Source organism: Maniola hyperantus, chromosome 27 (genome assembly GCF_902806685.2).
Source record: "Maniola hyperantus chromosome 27, iAphHyp1.2, whole genome shotgun sequence".
NCBI classification, from domain to species: Eukaryota; Metazoa; Arthropoda; class Insecta; order Lepidoptera; family Nymphalidae; genus Maniola; species Maniola hyperantus.
In genome coordinates this window covers 6,548,110-6,568,148 of record NC_048562.1, presented here as the reverse complement: position 1 = coordinate 6,568,148, position 20,039 = coordinate 6,548,110, and the positions used below count along the sequence as shown (strand labels likewise).

Sequence of the window (20,039 nt, the reverse complement as noted above, 5' to 3'; positions counted from 1 at the left end):
CTAGTAGTACTTAGTAGGTACCTACTTGCAAATTCTTTGCTGTACCTACTCTATGGTAACTGCCAGCCCTCCAAATTGACAAATTGTCATTTTTGACGAACTTTCGTTTGTCGTTTGACATTTGACATTTGACATTTCGTTTCGTGCCGTTGCGAGGTGTTGATCGTCGATCATGTCTTCTACGAGTTTAAATTTATTATTATGTTCAGTGATATGCCTATTAGTAAGATCTAATTCTCAGACAGTTCATAAACGTTTCGAATACAAATATTCGTTCAAACCGCCATATTTAGCTCAAAAAGATGGTTCAGTTCCGTTCTGGGAATACGGTGGAAGTAAGTACGATTTTTGTCGATATATCTGGTTAAAATTTACAATGTAACACTTGTAGTGTCAAGGAGCAGTAGTAATAATGATGTTTTTTAGTATTTTTGTGTTATAAATTGTGTTTTTTTAGAGAAATAGCTCGTTGTTACGGTATTCGATTCTGACGGAGACACGTCAGTGAAAACTGTCACGTGTGAAAGAGATAGCGCTATATGTAGCACTACGTGTGCGAAAGAGCAATAAGCGAATGTCGTTTGCGAGCATTTTGATTCCACGACGGCATAATTTATTTACAGGTTTTTAATTAAAATTTTATTATTATCTTCAAGATTATGAATGAAAGATGATATTTTTTAAATTTTGTCGGACGTAAAAATATTCGGTGACTGCGAAATTATTTTTCATTGGATACTTTATCAGTGATTTTATGTTTTATTTTATTGCTCTTTAGATAGGCAGCTGCTGTTATTGTACTCAAATATTTGGAACTAGTTGATGCCCGCGACTTCGTGCGCGTGGATTTAAGTTTTTAAAATTCCCGTGGGAACTCTTTGATTTTCCGAGATAAAAAGTAGCCTATGTCTTTCCCCGGGATGCAAGCTATCTCTGTAACAAATTTAGTCATAATCTATTCAACTGTTGGGCCGTGAAATGCTAACAGACAGACACACACACACATTTATAATATTAGTATAGATTAGTATGGATCAAAGTTTAGTTACTTATCTAGTATGGGTATTTCTTTTAATTTATCATAATCATCCACCCGACTCAGACCCACTACTGAGCACAGGTCTCTCGAGAGGAGAACAGTTTAGGCAATAGGCCAACACACTGGTCTAGTGGAGATTGCCAAAAAGACTTCACACATATTTGAGAACATTATGGAGTACTCTCAGGTGTGCAGGTTTCCTCACGATGTTTTCCTTCGCTGTTAAAGCAAGTGATAATAAATTGCTGAAAAGTAAAATGCACATAACTCTGAAAAGTTAGAGGTATGTGCCCGGGACGGAACCCCCCACCTCTGAACAGGAGGTGGATGTCTTAACTACTAAGCTATCTCTACTCTTATTGGAATTAGTCCATTTTTACCCAACTACGGCAAAGCCAAAAGGAAGGGTTATGATTTTAGCATTTAGTCTATGTATATATGTTTGTATGTATGTGTGTTCCACCATAGCGTCTAAACTACTGGGTGGATTTTGTTGAATGTGTCAATTGATTTGTTGTTATGGTTCGGGTGACAAGCTATGATTTATGATTTATTTATTCATTTGCTTTCATGGTTACATGAAGCCCCGTAAGGGCATTGTAAAGTTAGGTACATTAACAATACATACATGCTAAATATATAATTATTATACAATTACATGCAAACTACGTGTTACATTATTTTATAATAGATTTTATCAGGTAATTATATAGGGCATTCATTTTGAATCGAAATTATTTTTATTTATTGATCGCACTAATTAATTAAGTTTGTTATAATGTCAATTAGTTTCTTCTTTGTTAATAATTTAGTAATATTAGGTAGGTACAAGTATGTTAATATAAAATAGTTTCGATTATCAGTAAGAATGTCTTATATACTATATTTTATAAGAACAAACAACAACTCAACTTCTCATTTCTTTTTCAATAAAACTAATACAAAACATTCAATCACAAAGTTTATTTGCACTCAAGTTAACCTTATTTGTATGTGTGTAAGAAATAAAGCTGCATGCTTCAGGAACTTGTTAACTTTGTATGCAATAATCTGTGACCAAGTTAATTGTGCATTGTTGGCACTTTGTTACTTGTTATGTGTCTGTTTGCAAAACAAATTAAACCTTAACTGATTGGCATTAAGTATTAATATTGAATAGCATTTATTTAATATTGTTGTAGTATGCAGCTTTATTAGGTTATGTGTTTTTAATTAGAAATGTGTTAACTTTGCACAATTGGGTATTTGACTACTTACATCAATTATTTCTCAGAGATTATGAAATATAAATAGAGGATTAATATCCTCCAAAATATGTAAAATCCGCGTCCTTTGTTAGTTTTAAGTGTAATAACCATACTATAAACTAAAAAAGTACGTCATTATGATGTGACGTCACATTCCAGTATTTCATAGAATCTCGCACACTAAGTGCGCGTTTTGACGTTTGATAAAAAGTTACTGATTACTAGTTGTCAAATACCATATTATGGAGTAACTAGATAACCGCGACTTCGTCTGCGTGGAAAGAGGTTTTAATCCCACGGGAATACTTTGATTTTCTGGGATAAAAAGGAGCCTATGTGTTAAGTCAGGGTATGAGCGATCTCTGTTGCTTTCAGCCTAACGCGTCCCGTAGTATTTGCGTCAAAGAGTAATAAACACACACACACACACATACATTCAAACTTTCGTCGTAATATTAGTGTGAGTAGCTGATGCCCGTAACTTTGAAAATCCTGGCTTTTCCGGGATAAAAGTAGCATATGTCACTAACTCCAGGTTTTTAACTATACCCATGCAAAAAATCACGTCTATCCGTCGCGTCGTTCCGTTGCGATGTGATTGCCTTAAGGACAAACCAATAAACCAACAAACACACTTTCGCATTTATAATATGGGTAGTGAAGTTGTAAAATTACAACCCTAATACCTACTTCATGCTTAATTTGACGATCGCCTTGGCGCGGTCATCACCGGCGCTCGGTAGTGGGCCGACAATGGGTTGATCATGATGATGATGATGATAAGTGCATTGAACAGTTAAACTAGAAACCATTAGTGAAAATGTGGTTATAATGGAAATTGTACACCAATGATTGTTTATCAAGTGTTATCAGTGTTTGAGGTTTTGTATTACATTAATTCGTTTCACTACTGTATGCAGCCTACGGTTTGATATCGTTTCTAGCCATCCATGTATATAGCGATGTATATTTAGAGCCTCAATAGCTCAACGGGTAAAGGAGTAGACTGAAAACCCAAAGGTCGACGGTTCAAACCCCGCCCGTTGCACTATTATTGTCGTACCTACTCCTAGCACAAGCTTGACGCTTAGTTGGAGACGAAAGGGGAATATTAGTCATTTAACATGGCTAATATTCTTTAAAAAAAAATGACAGCCACCGAGCACATTTGACATAATCCATTGAAGGTTTTCTACGAACAATTATTTTGGTATCACTCCGTGATTTAACTGTCATTTAACTGGCTAATATTCTTTTACAAAAAAAAAAAAAAAATAGCATATTATAGTTTCTGATACTGCACTTTCCGGTGCGAGGTCGCCATTCTAGCACCTTGAGACCCCAACGTCTGTCGGTTTTATGTAAATTACTAATAGCTGTGATAGCCTACTGGTTAGGACGTCCGCCTTCCAAGCGGAGGTCAGGGGCTCGATCCCGGGCACGCTCTCTAACTTTTCAGAGTTATGTGCGTTTTAAGTAATTAAATATAACTTGCTTTAAAGGTGAAGGAAAACATCGTGAGGAAACCTGCATGCCTGAGAGTTAGACATAATGTTCTCAAAGGTGTGTGAAGTGTGCTATAAGACCTACCTACCTCCCAAATTTCATGATTCTAGGTCAACGGGAAGTACCCTGTAGGTTTCTTAATAGACAGACAGACAACAAAGTGATCCTATAAGGGTTCCGTTTTTCCTTTTGAGGTACAGAACCCTAAAATACGCCTTAAAATGAATGTAGGTGTAGGGAGCCGCTGCGTGTGGAAGTCCCTACAAGAGACCTATGTCCAGCAGTGGACGTCTGTCGGTTGAGGATGATAAAACTGTAATGTCTGTTTTCAGATGCGATAGCGTCCGGCGAGAGCGTCCGCCTGGCACCCTCGCTGCGCAGTCAGAAGGGCGCCATCTGGACGCGGAACCCCATCAACTTCGACTGGTGGGAGGTCGATGTTATGTTCAAGGTCACCGGCAGGGGGCGCATAGGTGCCGACGGACTGGTGAGTCTATAACCTACAATGGTTAGTCAGATCAGCCGTGGCCCTTATGGCGATTACACACTGCAAGTCCGTCATCCGTGAGAATACCAGCGATTATCTACGACATAATATGTCATAAGCTAACCATACGAAACAAAAGGAACGTATTTCACGGAGTCTGGTCGGATGAGTGCGTAACCACCCTTATCGAGGAAGGAAAACATGGTGAGGAAACCTGCATGCCTCTCAAAATTAATGAAGTGTACCAATCTGCTCTATGTGTGGACTATGACCAAGCCCCTTCTCTGCTGAGGCCCGTGCTGAGTAGTGGGTCGGTGATGGGTTGATCATGATGATGATTATTTGAAAAGAGCAGCCGCTGAGTTTCTTACTTGTCTTACGGTGTATGATTCTTGTTCGCAGGCGTTCTGGTACACGACCGCTCGCGGCGACTACACCGGGGAAGTGTTCGGATCCTCCGACAGATGGAACGGTCTAGGGATCATATTCGACTCGTTTGACAACGACAACAAGCACAACAACCCCTACATCATGGCGGTCATCAACGATGGTACTAAGAACTTTGATCACAAGAGGTGAGTCAGCCGCTAGATGGCGCTACTTGTGTCTTACATCGCGCTCTCGAAGTTAACTCTCTATCATCGTGGCGGTCATCAACGACGACACTAAGAACTTTGATCATAAGAGGTAAGTCAGCCGCTAGATGGCGTTACTTGTGTCCTACATCGTGCTCTCGAAGATTATCAAAGTGAAACTTCTTCAAGCACATTGGGTGATTTTGAGATGGGTTCAAGGTCGTGTCACCGACATGCTAATGTTGATAGTGAAGCTGAAAACATCGTGAGGAAACCTGCATGTTTGAGAGTTCTCCATAATATTCTCAAAGGTGTATGAATTCTACCAATCCGCACATGGCCAGCGTGGTAGACTATGACTAAAACCCTTCTCACTCTGAAAGGAGACCCGTGCTCTGTAGTGAGCCGGCGATGGGTTCCTCATGATAATGATGATTCCCTATTTGACTGTTTGTCTTCAAACCCTCGCATAATATCAACATATCTGTTCCAGTGACGGATCGCAACAGTTGCTGTCGGGTTGTCTTCGCGACTTCCGCAACAAGCCGTTCCCGACGCGCGCCCGCATAGAGTACTACCTCAACACGCTTACCGTCCACTTCCACAATGGTGAGTGGTCACCCGAGGATAATTGACGATGAAGCAAAACAGTATCCGTGAAAATATCACTTCAGTTAACCACTCTTACATCGAATCAAATTTATTTTGCAAAATTGTGGGTTAACAACAGATTAATAGATTGAAGATATTGGGCTTATATTTATTATTAGCTTTGTCCGCGTGGACTACACAAATTTCAATTTCACCCCCTTAGAGGTTGAATTTTCAAAAATCCTTTATTAGCGGATGCCTACTTCATAATAGCTATCTGCATGCCAAATTTCAGCCCGATCCATCCAGGAGTTTGAGCTTTGCGTTGATAGATCAGTCAGTCAGTCAGACACCTTTTCCTTTTATATATTTAGATTTGTAATACGCATTATTACAAGTGTTCTCGCTCGCACGCTCTTTAGCTCGGGTCGATGACTGCGCGGCCGAAATTTAAATAATACAGCAGGACGAAGCTAAGTTAAAGTGCGCTCTATAGATCTTATTAAAATGTAATCATTTTCAAACTTTGTCAGATTTTGTGTTTCCCTTTACCAGGTTTAACCAACAACGAAGCGGACTACGAGCTGTGTTTCCGAGCCGAGAACGTGGTGCTGCCCCGTGGGGGGTACTTCGGCCTCTCCGCCGCCACGGGCGGTCTGGCCGACGACCACGACGTCATCCACCTACTCACCACGTCGCTGCATACCACGCAGCAAACCAGCGGTGAGTAGACACGAGCGGTTATCAACCAACAACGAAGCGGACTACGAGCTGTGTTTCCGAGCCGAGAACGTGGTGCTGCCCCGTGGGGGGTACTTCGGCCTCTCCGCCGCCACGGGCGGTCTGGCCGACGACCACGACGTCATCCACCTACTCACCACGTCGCTGCATACCACGCAGCAAACCAGCGGTGAGTAGACACGAGCGGTTATCAACCAACAACGAAGCGGACTACGAGCTGTGTTTCCGAGCCGAGAACGTGGTGCTGCCCCGTGGGGGGTACTTCGGCCTCTCCGCCGCCACGGGCGGTCTGACCGACGACCACGACGTCATCCACCTACTCGTATTTTTTCGACATTTTGCACGATAATTCAAAAACTATGATGCTTAAAAATAAATAAAAATCTGTTTTAGAATGCACGGTTGAAGACCTTTCATATGATACCCCACTTGATGTAGTATCTTACTTCAAAAGTTGAAAATACTAATTATTAGTTCATGACCACAACTTTTTTTTGTGTGCTGTAACCACAAATTTTAGGTCAATGATTCTAGGTCAACAGGAAGTACCCTGTAGGCTTCCTTAACAGATAGACAGACAGATAGACAACAAAGTGATCCTATTAGGGTTCCTTTTTCCTTTTTAAGTATGGAACCCTAACAAAATCAAAATCAAATAATTTATTCAAAATAGGTAATAAGTTACACTTTTTGATTGTCAGTTGTTGGATTTGTAAGATATAGTGGAGCTAATTGTTACGCACACTTAAAACTAAAGCTACGAGGGTTCCAAACGCGCCCAGGTCTAAGATACGCCCCCCTATTGTGTAAGAATAACCATTTCATCGCAATCGCAATCGTCAAGAAATTCTGCGCGTTCATTGGTTGATTAGCTGTTTACATTTTTTCACAGCCAATCAAAGGGCAGAATTCCTTGACGATTGCGATAGCCATGAAATGGTTATTCTTACACAATTGGGGACAGGTGTAACCTAACAATAACTAAGTGTGGTTGCATGTGGGCAGGCGGGCAGCAGATCAGCAGCGCGGACCAGCAGAAGCTGGCGGCGGAGTACCAGGAGTACCAGAAGAAGCTGGAGCAGCAGAAGGAGGACTACAGGAAGGAGCACCCTGATGAGGTAAGATCGTGGCAGATAAATATTTTTTATTCCACTAGCTCGGACATTGGTTTATTATTTTTAAAAAAACTGCCCAAGTCCGAGTCAGTCTCGCGCAATGAGGGTTCCGTACTACAGTCGTTTTTTTTGACATTTTGCAATATAAATCAAAAACTAATATTATGCATAAAAATAGGCGAAGCCAAGGTCTTTCAAAGTGACTTAATCACTTTGAAAGTCTTCAACTTCGCCTCGTCTTTCCTATTTGTACAGTATTTTTGAACGTCATATCTGTCTCTCTCGGTCCTTAGGTGCGCGACAAGGAGGGCGAGTTCGACGACTGGTTCGAGTCGGACGGGCAGAGAGAGCTGAGGCAGATCTTCCAAGGCCTGGGACAGATACAAGACGTCATGAGGGACTTGCACAAGAAAGTCGACGAGGTAAGAGAGAGGTGACAGTTCGAGCAGTCATTGTCATCTGAGGTGTGTAGGCTGGACCGTACCAAAGGGAGATCTCCCACCGAGCGGTTGGCTATGCTCGGTAGCCCCAGCTGGGCAGACGGTTGTGTCTTGAACACTTCTATATATAGTGCAGATATAGAAAAATCCGGTAGTGCGATTCAGATTTGGATGCTACCTGTGCTGCCATCTAGTGAGAGCGTCGTAGTCAATGCTTGGGTTCGTATCCAATGATTGCTGATCAATTTCTTTTGCTCCCAAAAACTATCTAAAGACAGATAGGTAGGTAACTATTTAAGCATACGAAGATTTAGATTTTATTGTCTTGCGAGGTGTGAAAAGTAGAGTATTGAACTTGGTGGCAATACTGTGTTAGCCTTGGGCGCCCGTAACGTAAGACATTACGTTACCTCCATGTTGAATAATCTACTATTTTCAGGAGCATACCGTAGTATGTAATGATGTAGTAAATAATTGGGAGGAGTATAATATTATGTATGTCGGTCTGTGTACACAGAAATAGAATAGAATGTTTTTTTATTCATGTAAACTTTTTACAAGTGTTTATGAATAGTCTAGTAGTTTTAATTTACCACTGGTTCGAAATGCCGTTCCTACCGAGAAGAGCCAGAAAGAAACTCGGCGGTTGCTCTTTTTAATTTTTGAATTTACAATGTTATTATACCGTACTATACAAGCCATTGCAGCCCCGTGCATTGCTGGAGCGAGTCAAATCCAAGCTTTTTTATCGTTTGTAACATAGTCTGCGACTGTATAATATGCTTTTTTTAGGAGCATACTTTTAACACATTTTTTAAACTTGTATAAAGGCAAGTCTAAAATTGCTTGTGGCATTTTATTATAAAATATTACACTCATTCCCACAAATGACTTTCGCACCTTCCAGAGGCGGAGCGCAGGAGTAGCGAGCTTATTTCGGCTTCTGTGGGGTTGGAAATTGATAGAAATGATAACGGATAATGTCCTTCGATAGCTCCTTTAATGATACTAATTGATAATTGATATGATAATGATATTGATGAGTGCGATTTTCGGCGCGGCCGGTGGTGCTGTCTTTGTGAACTGCTAGGCGCCAGCACGAGGATTGCGTAAACTGCTGACGCCGCACAGTTCAGTGTTCGGTACACACAGTGTCCCGAACAGCTTCTAGTTTGCCTATCGTGAAAATCACCGATTTTTTTGTAACTGAATGTTTTGTTGTACAAAAATGATATAATTGTAATGTAGTAATGTAATGTTATTGTACCTGTAGGTGATCGGGAAGCAGTCCAACTCGCTGTCCCTCCTGTCGGCCGTGTACAGCCACGCACAGGGGCAGGGCCTGCAGCCCGCGCAGCCCGGCCAGCCGCCCGTGCAGGTACGCCGACTCGTCTACCCGTCCGCACGTGCCCACGTGCGCTCTGTAGTGAGCCGATAATGGCACCGATTCCGTCGTCTTTCTCTAAACTAAATTTAGAGTATCTGCATCCTTTTCTTTTTAACAATGCTAAAAGAAAGAAAGAAAAACGTTTATTTTTTAAGGCTGTACCACACATTACCAGCTAGACCTGGTTAGGTTATCCCGGCGCCTCTTATACTTGAGTAGCAAAGTCAAAAGACCTCACGTAGAAGAAGCGCCGGAATAAACCATGTCATGTGTGGCACAACCCGAAAAAAAAACAACCCTAAAAAGGGACAGAACATGAACTTTACATTTAAAGACTAAATTTTAGTGCACGCTACAAAAATTAAACGGTAGGCTCGTCACTCTGCTCTAAAGTCACGGGTTTTACCATCTAAAAATTAAATTTAAAACTGTCTAACTGCGTCTGTCCTTTTCATATTACATTAGTAAGAAGAGGATGCGAATACTCTAAAATTAGGTTGTGCTCAGAATCAGTACCAATAACGTTACCGTGTTAACGTAACGTAACGAAACGTTCGGGAGTTGTAACGTTAAAGTGTCAGTGACGTAACGGTACTGCTTACAGATGCCCGCGTTGCCGATCACGCGCCAGGACTGGGACGTGATGGCCACCAACCATCAGATCGTCATCAACACCATCGCTGAACTCAAGTTAGTGTATTTTCTGTTACATACTTTCAACACACTTGCTCATAAAGTGGCTCTAATTTCATCATTCATCGCAATTAGGCACATAATGACACATATAATCAAACTGTGACTTTTCCATTGCTATTATTCACAAGTGAGTTATAGGGTTTTTATTTTATTTTATTGGTTGAGTTGCTTTGTTCTTAAAAAAGTTTCGATACAAAAAAGTTCGTGTTCAATAGCACAAATAAGTTAATGTACCTATTGCTTGCTCATTTCATGCGACTTCGTATTTTAATAGTTAATTTCAACTTGTACGTGTTTAATAAATAAAACTTTCACTTGTAATTCCCCATTTTATATGTGGCCCAAACTCTATCCGCGAAAAGCCAAAAAAAGAAACCTCATTAATTTAGTCTATGGCCGATCGCCAATGTAAAATGCGCGCGCATAGGAAAACTGATTAATTTTTCCCGCCATTACGTAAAGATTTTCACAATTCGTTTTCACTGTTGAAATTACAGTTATTTATTAATTAAAATGTCTACAAATACTAATTATGAAGAAAATTATTTTTTAGTATTATTTTCTTCACAAGTGTGTTGAAAACGTCGTATGATATACGTGTGTATTGATGATTACCAATGGTAATCACCAACATTACACACTTGTACCATAATGTACTATTATATAATGTTCGATTGTATAATATGGTACTTTTTATTTTTATATCTTGCCAGGGGGTTCATAATCGAAGTGGCTCGGAAGTCTGACGCGATCCTGCAGGGCGGCGCCGCGGCGGCGGGGGGCGCCATGAGCGCACAAGTGGTCAGCGAGATGCGGGAGGGCATCAACCAGGTCAAACAGGGCGTCGCGGGAGTCACTCAGAGGTATGTCACTCCCTTCACGAAGTACGGCCATTAGGGACAGAATCACCGGTACAGTACGCGGCCGAAAGTAATGTACATCGACATTTAGAAGGAGATAGCAGATTTGTAGAGCGTTGTTCCTGTCATTGAATAAATCAATAATAATAAATAATAGATAAATAAATAAAAATCTTTTTATTCAAATAAACTTTTACAAGTAGTTTCGAATAGTCGGATGCATCTACCATTATTGCATTGCATATTGAGACTGACAATCAATTAATTTTGCACGCCATGCTTGGCAGATTACCTAATTGTACCCCTTGTTGTAAAAAGACCCCATATTAATAATATACCTACTATATCTGACCAAAATAAATAAATGATGATGATGATAATGACAACGTCGTATAGGTATGAGTGACAGAGACAACGCTCTACACAGCCGAAATGTCATTCTAAAGGCTAATGTACATTACTTTCTGCCGCGTACTGTATTTATTTGTAACGTTACCAAAATACCGTTATACTAACGATAAAGCCATTACGTTCCGAACGTAAAATCTACATGAGTAATACTTAATGTTTGGCCATTATGAACGTGCGAGCTGAGACATAAATCATTTTTATCTGACCTCTCGCTCGCACTTACAGGCCTTATGGAACTGGAACCTGGAGTGGTAAAAAAAAGGATTTGTCGATAGTCGATAACAGGTTACAAATAGCGAGGGAGCGAATACAGCGTCTCGTTATCCGTGACTCAGACCACCACGTATAGACGCAATAGCCGGACCCTCATTCCGCACATTGTCACATCACGTGACTCCACCAGGGTCCACCAATCACAACAAAGCATTCTCCCCTGTCCCTGTCCCCCGTGTGAAGAATTTGCAGGGAGTCAAGAATGCGCCCCGGGAAAGAGCCACCGAGCAAGTACCGAACGGGCGCCCTCCCGCGTTTCGGCACATATAACCGCGAGGTTGGTGGGGCCATGGGAGGTGGAGGGTTGCCCCTGTCCCCCGCCAACATTTTACGAATTTGTTTTCATACAAAACCTTGTATATGCGTACTATTGAGGTTAAATTCTCAAGTCAATGTCATTCAAGTGAAATCAAGTGCCAAGAAAGCCTTGTCGCACTGTATTAACGTTATGGACTAGCCCGCACGCTTGTGACAAACAGCAAGGAGGGGGGAGGGGTGTTAGCGTATGCTTGCCAACGCTATGGCGTGTTCTGATGGGCAGGCAAGCCATCTGTGGTGTTTGCCAATGCTTGCTGTTTGTAGTTTGCCGCAAGCGTCAAGTGCTTGCATTTGTGGCGTTTGCCGCAGTAGAAACTAGATGGCGCTATTCAATCGATAACATTTCATGACGTAGTCCCGATTAAAATGCACCGCCGACAGTACTCGCACTAACGGAGTTTTCTGCAATCTCGGATCAGGTTATCGGCGACTCCTCCGTCGATGCAGCCGATCTGTCCGTCCGTGTCGTGCGTGTCCGCCACCATGCTGCTGCTGGTGGCGGCCGGCCAGCTCGCGCTCATGCTGCTCTACTCCATGTACAAGTAGGTGTTGCTCTCGTTTTATACAATGGCGCCGGTTCTCTTGTCTTTCTCTAAACCGTAGACTGAGTAAAAAAGATAGACTAAAGTACTGTTGTAGAGGCATGCGGCCTCTTCTAAGACTGGCAGCTGTAAAGAAGACATTTCACATCGCAGCTGCCACTTAGAACGGAAATTTGAATACGGAGCGATTCGAAAATCCTGTGGCCCTGGGCGAAATCCAGGGGCCACAGGATTTTCGAATCGCTCCGTATTCAAATTTCCGTTCTAAGTGGCAGCTGCGATGTGAAATGTCTTCTTTACAGCTGCCAGTCTTAGAAGAGGCCGCATGCCTCTACACTGTGTACCGCGTGTGAGATAACGATAGCACGACGTAACGATGATAAACACGACAATTATTACCATTGTTCAGTAATCAATATTTGTATTAACCGATCAACAATATTTGTATTAAACGTTTTTTATGTAAAATCAAGTAAATAACTAATGAGAAATACAATGACGCCACGAATTCTCAAAGTTTGTTTTGCAACTAAAGTTGTATTCCTTGAAGAAAATCGGGATAAGGGACAAAAAATAGGTTTGCTGCGTCTCTGTTTATCACATTAGTAACTTTATCTGTACTCTCTTTTTAGTGTGAATGAGAAAGCAAACGTTCCTTTGTCTAGATTTTTTTTACTCAGTCAACGCTCTAAACTAAATTTAAAGTATCTGCATCTTTCTCTTTGTAATAATGCTAAAGGATGGAACATGAATTTTACATTTAAAGACTCTAGTGCTCGCTACCAACTGGCCGCTGACGTCACGAGGTATGGCAGCTCTAAAGTGAATTTAAAACTGTCAAACTGTGTCTGTCCTTTTCATAATACATTAGTAAGACGAGGATGGGAATACTCTAAAAGGTGTGCTCAGAATCAGTACCATTAAACTCTCATTTTACAAATTGTATGCTCTAAATTACTCTAATTTCTATACTAATTTTATAGCAGTTTATGATTTTAATATTTTTGTGTTTCAGAGAAAGGAAGGAAGCTCAAGCGAAGAAGTTCTTCTAAGTGTTGTGTTTGTGTGTTGGATACTACTTGCGAACATTGTGGTTACATACGAGGTCCGTCGAACAGGGGGTCCAACCCGCAGGGGGTCATACTGTACTTTTATAGGATACTAGCTTATGCCCGCGACTTTGTCCGCGTGGACTTCACAATTTTCAAAACCCTATTTTACCCGCTTAGGAGTTGAATTTCCAAAAATACTTTCATAATAGCTATCTGCATGCTAGATCCGTTCAGTAGCTAGAGCTGTATAGATCAGTCAGTCAGTCAGCATTTGCTTTTATATAACCAGCTGATCGCCCAGGCTTCGCTCGGGTAAAACGCACATAACTCCCGAAAAGTTAGAGATGCGTGTGCTCGGGATCGAACCCCCGACCTCCTCAATGGAAGACGGATTTCATAACCACTAGGCTATCACGACTCTTGGTTCAATTACTATTCATTTTATAATTTTTATGATAGTGTTTTTATCTACACTTGAAGGAAAGTTCTAAATAATCAGTACCCTTATTATAAATGCGAAAGTGTGTTTGTTGGTTTATTGGTTTGTTGGTTCGTCCTTCAATCACGTCCCAGCGGACCAACGGATTCACCTAACTTTTTGTATGTGTATAGTCAAAGACCTGGATACTGACATAGGCTACTTTTTATCCCGGAAAACCAAAGAGTTCCCACGGGATTGTTAAAAACCTAAATCCACGCGAACCAAGTCGCGGGCATCCGCTAGTTTTAAATACATATCAAAAATTGCGGAACCGCCAGGATTCGAACCTGCGTCTTCTGGAACCCAGAAGACGCAGGTTCGAATTCTGGCGGTTCCGCAATTTTTAACGGACTTCTAAAAAGGAGGTGGTTCTCATTTCGGCCCGTTTTTTTCGATTTTTTTTTTATATGTATTTAAAATGATCCATAGTAAGTTGTTTATTGATTGTTACGATGAATTAGCTATGACCCTCTTGTTTTAGTTTCACGTTCGCGGAGGTCACGACAATGAGGTCACGGTTACCGTGACCTCATTGTCGTGACCTCGTACAAAAAAATAGGTATTTCGGCTCTAAGATTATATAAGTAAAGGTTTCATTGACTGATATTATTATAATGTGGATAATTTTGTTTTACACAATATCTAAAGCAAGGTAAAAGGACTAAAATCCCTTTCCCCTATCCCTTTCATAATGCTCCCTGCGGAAAGAGACAGCACTAAAGCAGTTTAGTTTAGACATTGTGTAAGATAGAATTAGCCTTTACTTACTTTCTTGGTTTACTTTGAGATTAAATTTAAAAAAGTGAGTTTAATGTACGAATATTTAAAAATATATAAAATTTGAATTTGTTAAAAAACATTAAAAATGTGTGCAACGTGTGAATATTTTTTTGCATATTTATTTTTTGTTTTTTGTACATATAAAATATATCAATATCAATCTATAAGAATGTACGCTTCTTTGAGATAATATTATTATGATGGTTTTGGTTGTAATTTTTGCTGATAATTAAATCAAATTCGCACAAAAAATTAAACTCCGATTTATATTATAATTTTGTAATTTAATTTTAATTATTATCAGAAGTATTGTGAAGACAAAGTTAAGAATAAAACTTTTTTAATCAGGTAAGATGGTATATGTTTTTTTAACTGACTCAAAAGATAAACAAGTAGCTTCCCGCTTAAACGCGTAAGAGACGCGCAATACTCGGCCCCCTACCCCTTGTTGTATTAACCTTGTTGAAATCATGATAAAAATTCAAAATGCATGTAATTTATTCAAAATAGGTAATATGTTACACTTTTTGATGGTCGGTTGTTCGATTTGTAAGATATCAGTGGAGATAATTGTTACCCGAACTTAAAACTAAAGCTACGAGGGTTCCAAACGCGCCCAGGTCTGAGAAGAGCCCATAACAAACTCAGCCTGGTATTCTTTTTACTATCACCATTTTACAAGATCACTTAAACTTATTAGAACTATCACAAAGCTGTTAACAACTCATTCCCAAGCTTTCTTATCATTTATATAATCCTTTACATTGTAATAGGTTTCTCGACACGAGTGAAACTCGAGAAGGTCTGAAGCGCCGGACGAATCGCGTCGCTTACGCGTTTCTGCGATTTGTTTATCTGTTAAGCTAAGGAAAACTAAAGTGTACGTGTTTATTTTTCGCTCTTTTGGTTTTGAATGTTGTATTTTAAAAAATTGGTTGTTACAAATGCATTTCTGTACGGAAACTCATTTCTGTATTTAATGCCGAAATGAAGGGTAGAAAATGTACATTTTCATATTAAATTATTATTTGTTTAAGCGTTTAAACTATCGTGAGTGATTTCCATTATATATGATATATTTGTACGGCTATACTCACGTATCTAGTCGCCGTTAGCCCGACTAGTTTCGAACCCATCCGGGGTCCTTTATCAAGGGGGCTTGGCAGTCTTAAGCGCGACGCGTGCGCATATATTATGTATTATCTATGACGTGCGCGAACTGACTCGCACTTGGCAGGTTTTTTTTTTTTTTTTTTTAATTTTAAGTATTTTCTACTCTCGTGACGCGTGCTACAGTATGGTAATGTTCGTAAGTAGTATGTATGGCTGTGGGATGGGTGTGTGTGTGTGTGTGTTGATGTTACTTTGTACATAATACGATAATTAATAATAAATATTTATATTTTTCTCTTAGTAAACTTTTTTATTTGTCACGAATTTGGACGTTTCATTTACCCGATTGTACAAAATACTAGCTTCCCCCGCACCCCCGCACCCCCGCGCTAACCCGCGGGCGGATTACGTAAAACGTTGCAGTAGCGACAGCAATGCGACAGTTCATTTGCTGTCTCTCTTCTTCTTATGTTGGTTTGTGGCTATTGCTATCTCTCTCTAGCCGGACGTTTGACAGCAATGATCGCGAGATACGTATCTACTCACCCGCCGATACGGGATAGCACGTGCGGTGTGCGGGGCGTCCCTACGCCTCATACCCCGATTGCCATCTCGACCTGTCGCGTGCTATGTATATCTATACCAATATTCATCATCATTATCAACCGATAGACGTCCACCGCTGGACATAAGTCTCTTGTAGGCACTTCCAGACGCCACGGTCTTGCGCCGCCGCCATCCAGCGGCTCTCCCTGCGACTCGTCTGATGTCGTCCACCTAGTGAGGGAGACCCCCCCACTAGGTGGACGGACAATATTATAAAGAGGTAAAGTTTGTTAGTTTGTAGGGGGTAATCTCTGGAAATTAGATAGATAGATATATTTATTTTGAAAATTGATTTTATTCAGTACTTTTTTTACAAATACGCTTCCAAGACTCATGTACAGTACCTACTTACTACCACATAATATAAGCTATGCCGATATACTTGCGCAGAAATCTAATGTTTTTAAATATCTCTGTCAATCATACCGTGCGTCTGTCCACTATTGGTCTACGCGCCAATTATGAGTGAGATTGCACGAGTCTTTGTTGTTCTTGTGTTTAAAATCTTGACGTCAAGCAATAAGGTCTGTATTTCATTGGTGTACATTCGGTTTTAGGGATGATTTATGCTAACATGTGGCGGGCACGAGCAGTGCCACGTATGAGGCGCATACGCCACACGGTGAAGCATTTGTTCGTGATGTTTTTTCGTCCGCACTTCGTGTGCGAGAGCCCGGCGTGCGAGTGTGAGAGCCCGGCGTGCGAGTGCAGCACCATGTGCTGTGGGAGTGTCCCCTTTATGAGGACTTGCGGGTGACGACGCTGGATGGGATCGTACGCGGGGAAGCGGGGCCGGTCTTCTACACGGACCTCGTCTCATCGGCGGGGAACTACAACCGGCTACGGGGATTCACGCACCATTGGCATAAGAGGCGAAGCAGCGTATAGGTGCAGCAGCGGGGATCTCAGCTGTGCTAGTGACGTCTAGCGCCCAAGGGGGGAGAGTGAGCTTAAGGGACAAGGAGGAGACCAAATAATTAGTAGGGCGGCAAGAAGACGCCCCGGGGAAACGCTAAGAGCAAGTGCCGAACGGGCGCCCTCCCGCAATTCTTCCCATATAACCGAGAGGTCGGTGGGGCCATGGGAGGTGGAGGGTTGTCCGCGCTTCGTACGTGGCACGGCTCGTGCCCGCCACGTGTTAGCATAAATCATCCCTTAGTCGGCGTTGATGTGACTTATAAAAGTGGTAGTGAAATCAAACAAAATCAGTGTTGTTTATGGTAACTCAAAGGGATAGTTGGGTGCGTCCCTGAAGAAGGTGACGGGTATGGTGCGGTAGTTGTTGTGGTAGCTGCTCAGCTGCTTGCGCTCGAACTCGTCCAGCTGGAAGTCCAGGACGTCCAGGTTCTCCGAGATGCGGGAGCTGGTCACCGACTTGGGGATCGGCGTCACGCCCAGCTCGTACTGAAACCGAACAAAATAGAATTAGAGCTGGAATAAAATTGGACCTGCCCATCTTCCACGCTCGTGCCGTGGAAGATGGAAAATGGAAGTCGCTTGTTTGGGATGCAACGTGTGCAGACACTCTAGCTGCATCCCACATTCAGGTGACCTCTGTGGCGGGTGCAGCGGCCATCAGCGCCGAACACTCCAAGAGGCGCAAATATGAAAACCTCGATGGGAGCTTCATATTCGTGCCTTTTGGTGTGGAGACCTTGGGGCCGTGGGGCCCGGGGGCTCGAGCTTTTTTTGAAGAAATTTCAAAAAGGGTTATCGAGTCAACGGGGGACCCGAGAGCTGGCAGCTACCTTGGTCAAAAGGGGTAGTGCTCCTGTCGATGCGCGAGACGCAGCTCCTGTGGTTGTTGTTGATGGTTGAGGTTTGACTTTACCGGGCTATAGTCATCACCTCATACTGGCACTAAATGATATTTGATAACATACGATGAATCTACAGAATGCAATCGTTGCAGAGTGCGCGAACTTTCAGAAACTAGATGTCGCTGCAGAATCCTCGATCGCGCTAACAGAGTTTTCTTACCGGAGCACTATACAAGTTCCAGGATACAATGACCGGACCTAGTGAGGCCGGTGACAAAACACCAGCTCGGAGAACGATCCTCTTTTTTCTCACTCACCAGATACCGCAGCACCACTTGAGGCACGGTCTTGTTGTACTTCCCGGCGATGGCTGCAAGTTGAGGGTCGTCCACTCTCGGAGGAGGAGCACCCGGCTTGGCGCGGCCGGGGAAGAGGGAGCCGAAGGGCGTGTAGCCCATCACCGCGATGTCGTGGTCGTGGCAGTATTCCCTTAGTTCCGGGTTCTGGAGGTTCAGGTTCGTCTGAGGAAGAAGAATTAAAGCACTAGTACTAGCACTTTTGTACATAAGTACGCCGATGTCAGGTACATCGCGACGTTGGGGTCCCGAGCTTGTAGGAAGGCAACCTAGCACTGAAAAGCGCAGCGTTGGAAGACCCCCCACTAGGTGGACACACGATATCAAACGAATCGCAGGGAGCGGCTAGATTCAGGCAGCGCAAGAACATATGGCGTGATCAAAGATCGAACGCCTGAGTTATTTTTTAGGAAGGATTTTCTCAAATTTTCACTACTTAGTAGTTAGTACGTACTGTATTTTGTATTCAATTTTGTTTTCATCTAAAAACGAATATCTTGAATACATTTAAATATTTAATAAATGTATTAGGTACATTATTTTTTGACACCTCTAGTGTGGAGATCCTTACAAGAGACCTATGTCCAGCAATGGAGCTGCATTGTAATATGAGCCTTTGAAAGTAGTTTCGATAGCTGCAAAGTGTCGCTACTAGATGGCATCAATATACACGTCACTGGCAGCAGCGTGCCGTAGCTTAGTGGCCAGAGCGTCGGCCGCGATATATTTTGCAAAAGTTCACGATCAATTGCAAATAAAACATCTGACTGACGCTAGAGATCAACGAACGTTGCGTAAGTAGGTCACTAGGAGTCAATGTATCGTAGGTGGAGCATTGACCCGAGTTTTGCACGATATACATTGCTGGTTTGAAAATTACTAAATCACTAAAACTACAAAATGAGGCAAATGGTTATGGTATTGGATTGTGTTTAGGTAATATAAACAATGACGCTAAGTTTTTGCTGGCGTTCTGGTTACAGCGTGTACAACATATGTGGTTACCTCTATCTGCAGCACGGCAGGCTTGACGTCGTTGCTGGCGCACAGGCGCTGCAGCTGCGCCAGGTTGAAGTTGCATATGCCAATGGACTTGGCCAAGCCCAGCTTCTTGGCCTCCACCATGCCGCGCCAAGTCTCCAGGTAGTCTATGTCCACATACGGCTTGAAAGCCACCGTCTGAAACATAACATAAAATATAGCGGAGTTTTAGGTCTTTAAGGATACCTAATGTTTAAAAAAAAGTGTGAATGTTTGTATGTTTTTTACTCAATCACGCAAAAACGGCTGAACGGATTTGGATGAAAAAAATAGGCTACTTTTTATCCCGGACAATCAAGGAGTTCTCGCGGGATTTTAAAAATGTAAATCCACGCGGATGAAGTCGCGGGCATCAGCTAGTTTATTCAATAAAATGCAGATCCAATAGATTGAAACACTGAGGTAATGTCTGATGAGCCTTATACATTTTACCTAACTGGTGTTTGAATATTACCTTTTCTTTTTTTTTTTTTTAAATTCAGATACAAGTTAGCCCTTGACTGCAATCTCACCTGGTGGTAAGTGATGATGCAGTCTAAGATGATAGCGGACTAACCTGGAAGGGGTATGGCAGTTTTTTATTAAACCCATACCCCTTTGGTTTCTACACTGCATCGTACCG

The 20,039-nt window shown here is 41.9% G+C and overlaps 2 protein-coding genes across 3 annotated transcripts in view; one reads left to right on the top strand and one right to left on the bottom strand.

Annotated features, from left to right (window-relative positions):
• The first annotated feature begins 135 nt into the window (after positions 1-135).
• ergic53 (protein ERGIC-53) lies at positions 136-15,813 on the top strand. The gene is made up of 12 exons (XM_034982736.2): positions 136-335; positions 4,125-4,279; positions 4,682-4,854; positions 5,348-5,463; positions 6,001-6,168; positions 7,192-7,304; positions 7,595-7,723; positions 9,015-9,119; positions 9,733-9,818; positions 10,538-10,687; positions 12,106-12,228; positions 13,244-15,813. Exons 1-12 carry the CDS (start codon positions 173-175, stop codon positions 13,278-13,280), a joined length of 1,518 nt encoding a protein of 505 aa, XP_034838627.1. The 5' UTR covers positions 136-172; the 3' UTR covers positions 13,281-15,813.
• Positions 15,814-16,571: 758 nt separating this feature from the next.
• LOC117994782 (aldo-keto reductase AKR2E4-like) overlaps positions 16,572-20,039 on the bottom strand; it is a 231,412-nt gene continuing 227,944 nt past the window's right edge. For both annotated transcript variants that reach the window (XM_069507987.1, XM_034982737.2), the window contains 3 exons: positions 19,382-19,555; positions 18,338-18,541; positions 16,572-17,664 (listed from right to left, as the gene is read on the bottom strand). In XM_069507987.1, the coding sequence (XP_069364088.1) occupies positions 17,476-17,664; positions 18,338-18,541; positions 19,382-19,555 (567 nt within the window). In that variant the 3' untranslated portion in view covers positions 16,572-17,475. The remainder of the gene's footprint in view (positions 17,665-18,337; positions 18,542-19,381; positions 19,556-20,039) is intronic.

Excerpts from the sequence above, each read along its gene's own strand:
- ergic53 (XM_034982736.2), top strand. The coding sequence starts at position 173 with ATGTCTTCTACGAGTTTAAATTTATTATTATGTTCAGTGATATGCCTA. Across the intron at positions 4,855-5,347 it reads AAGAACTTTGATCACAAGAG|TGACGGATCGCAACAGTTGC; the intron begins GTGAGTCAGCCG and ends TATCTGTTCCAG. Across the intron at positions 5,464-6,000 it reads TACCGTCCACTTCCACAATG|GTTTAACCAACAACGAAGCG; the intron begins GTGAGTGGTCAC and ends TCCCTTTACCAG.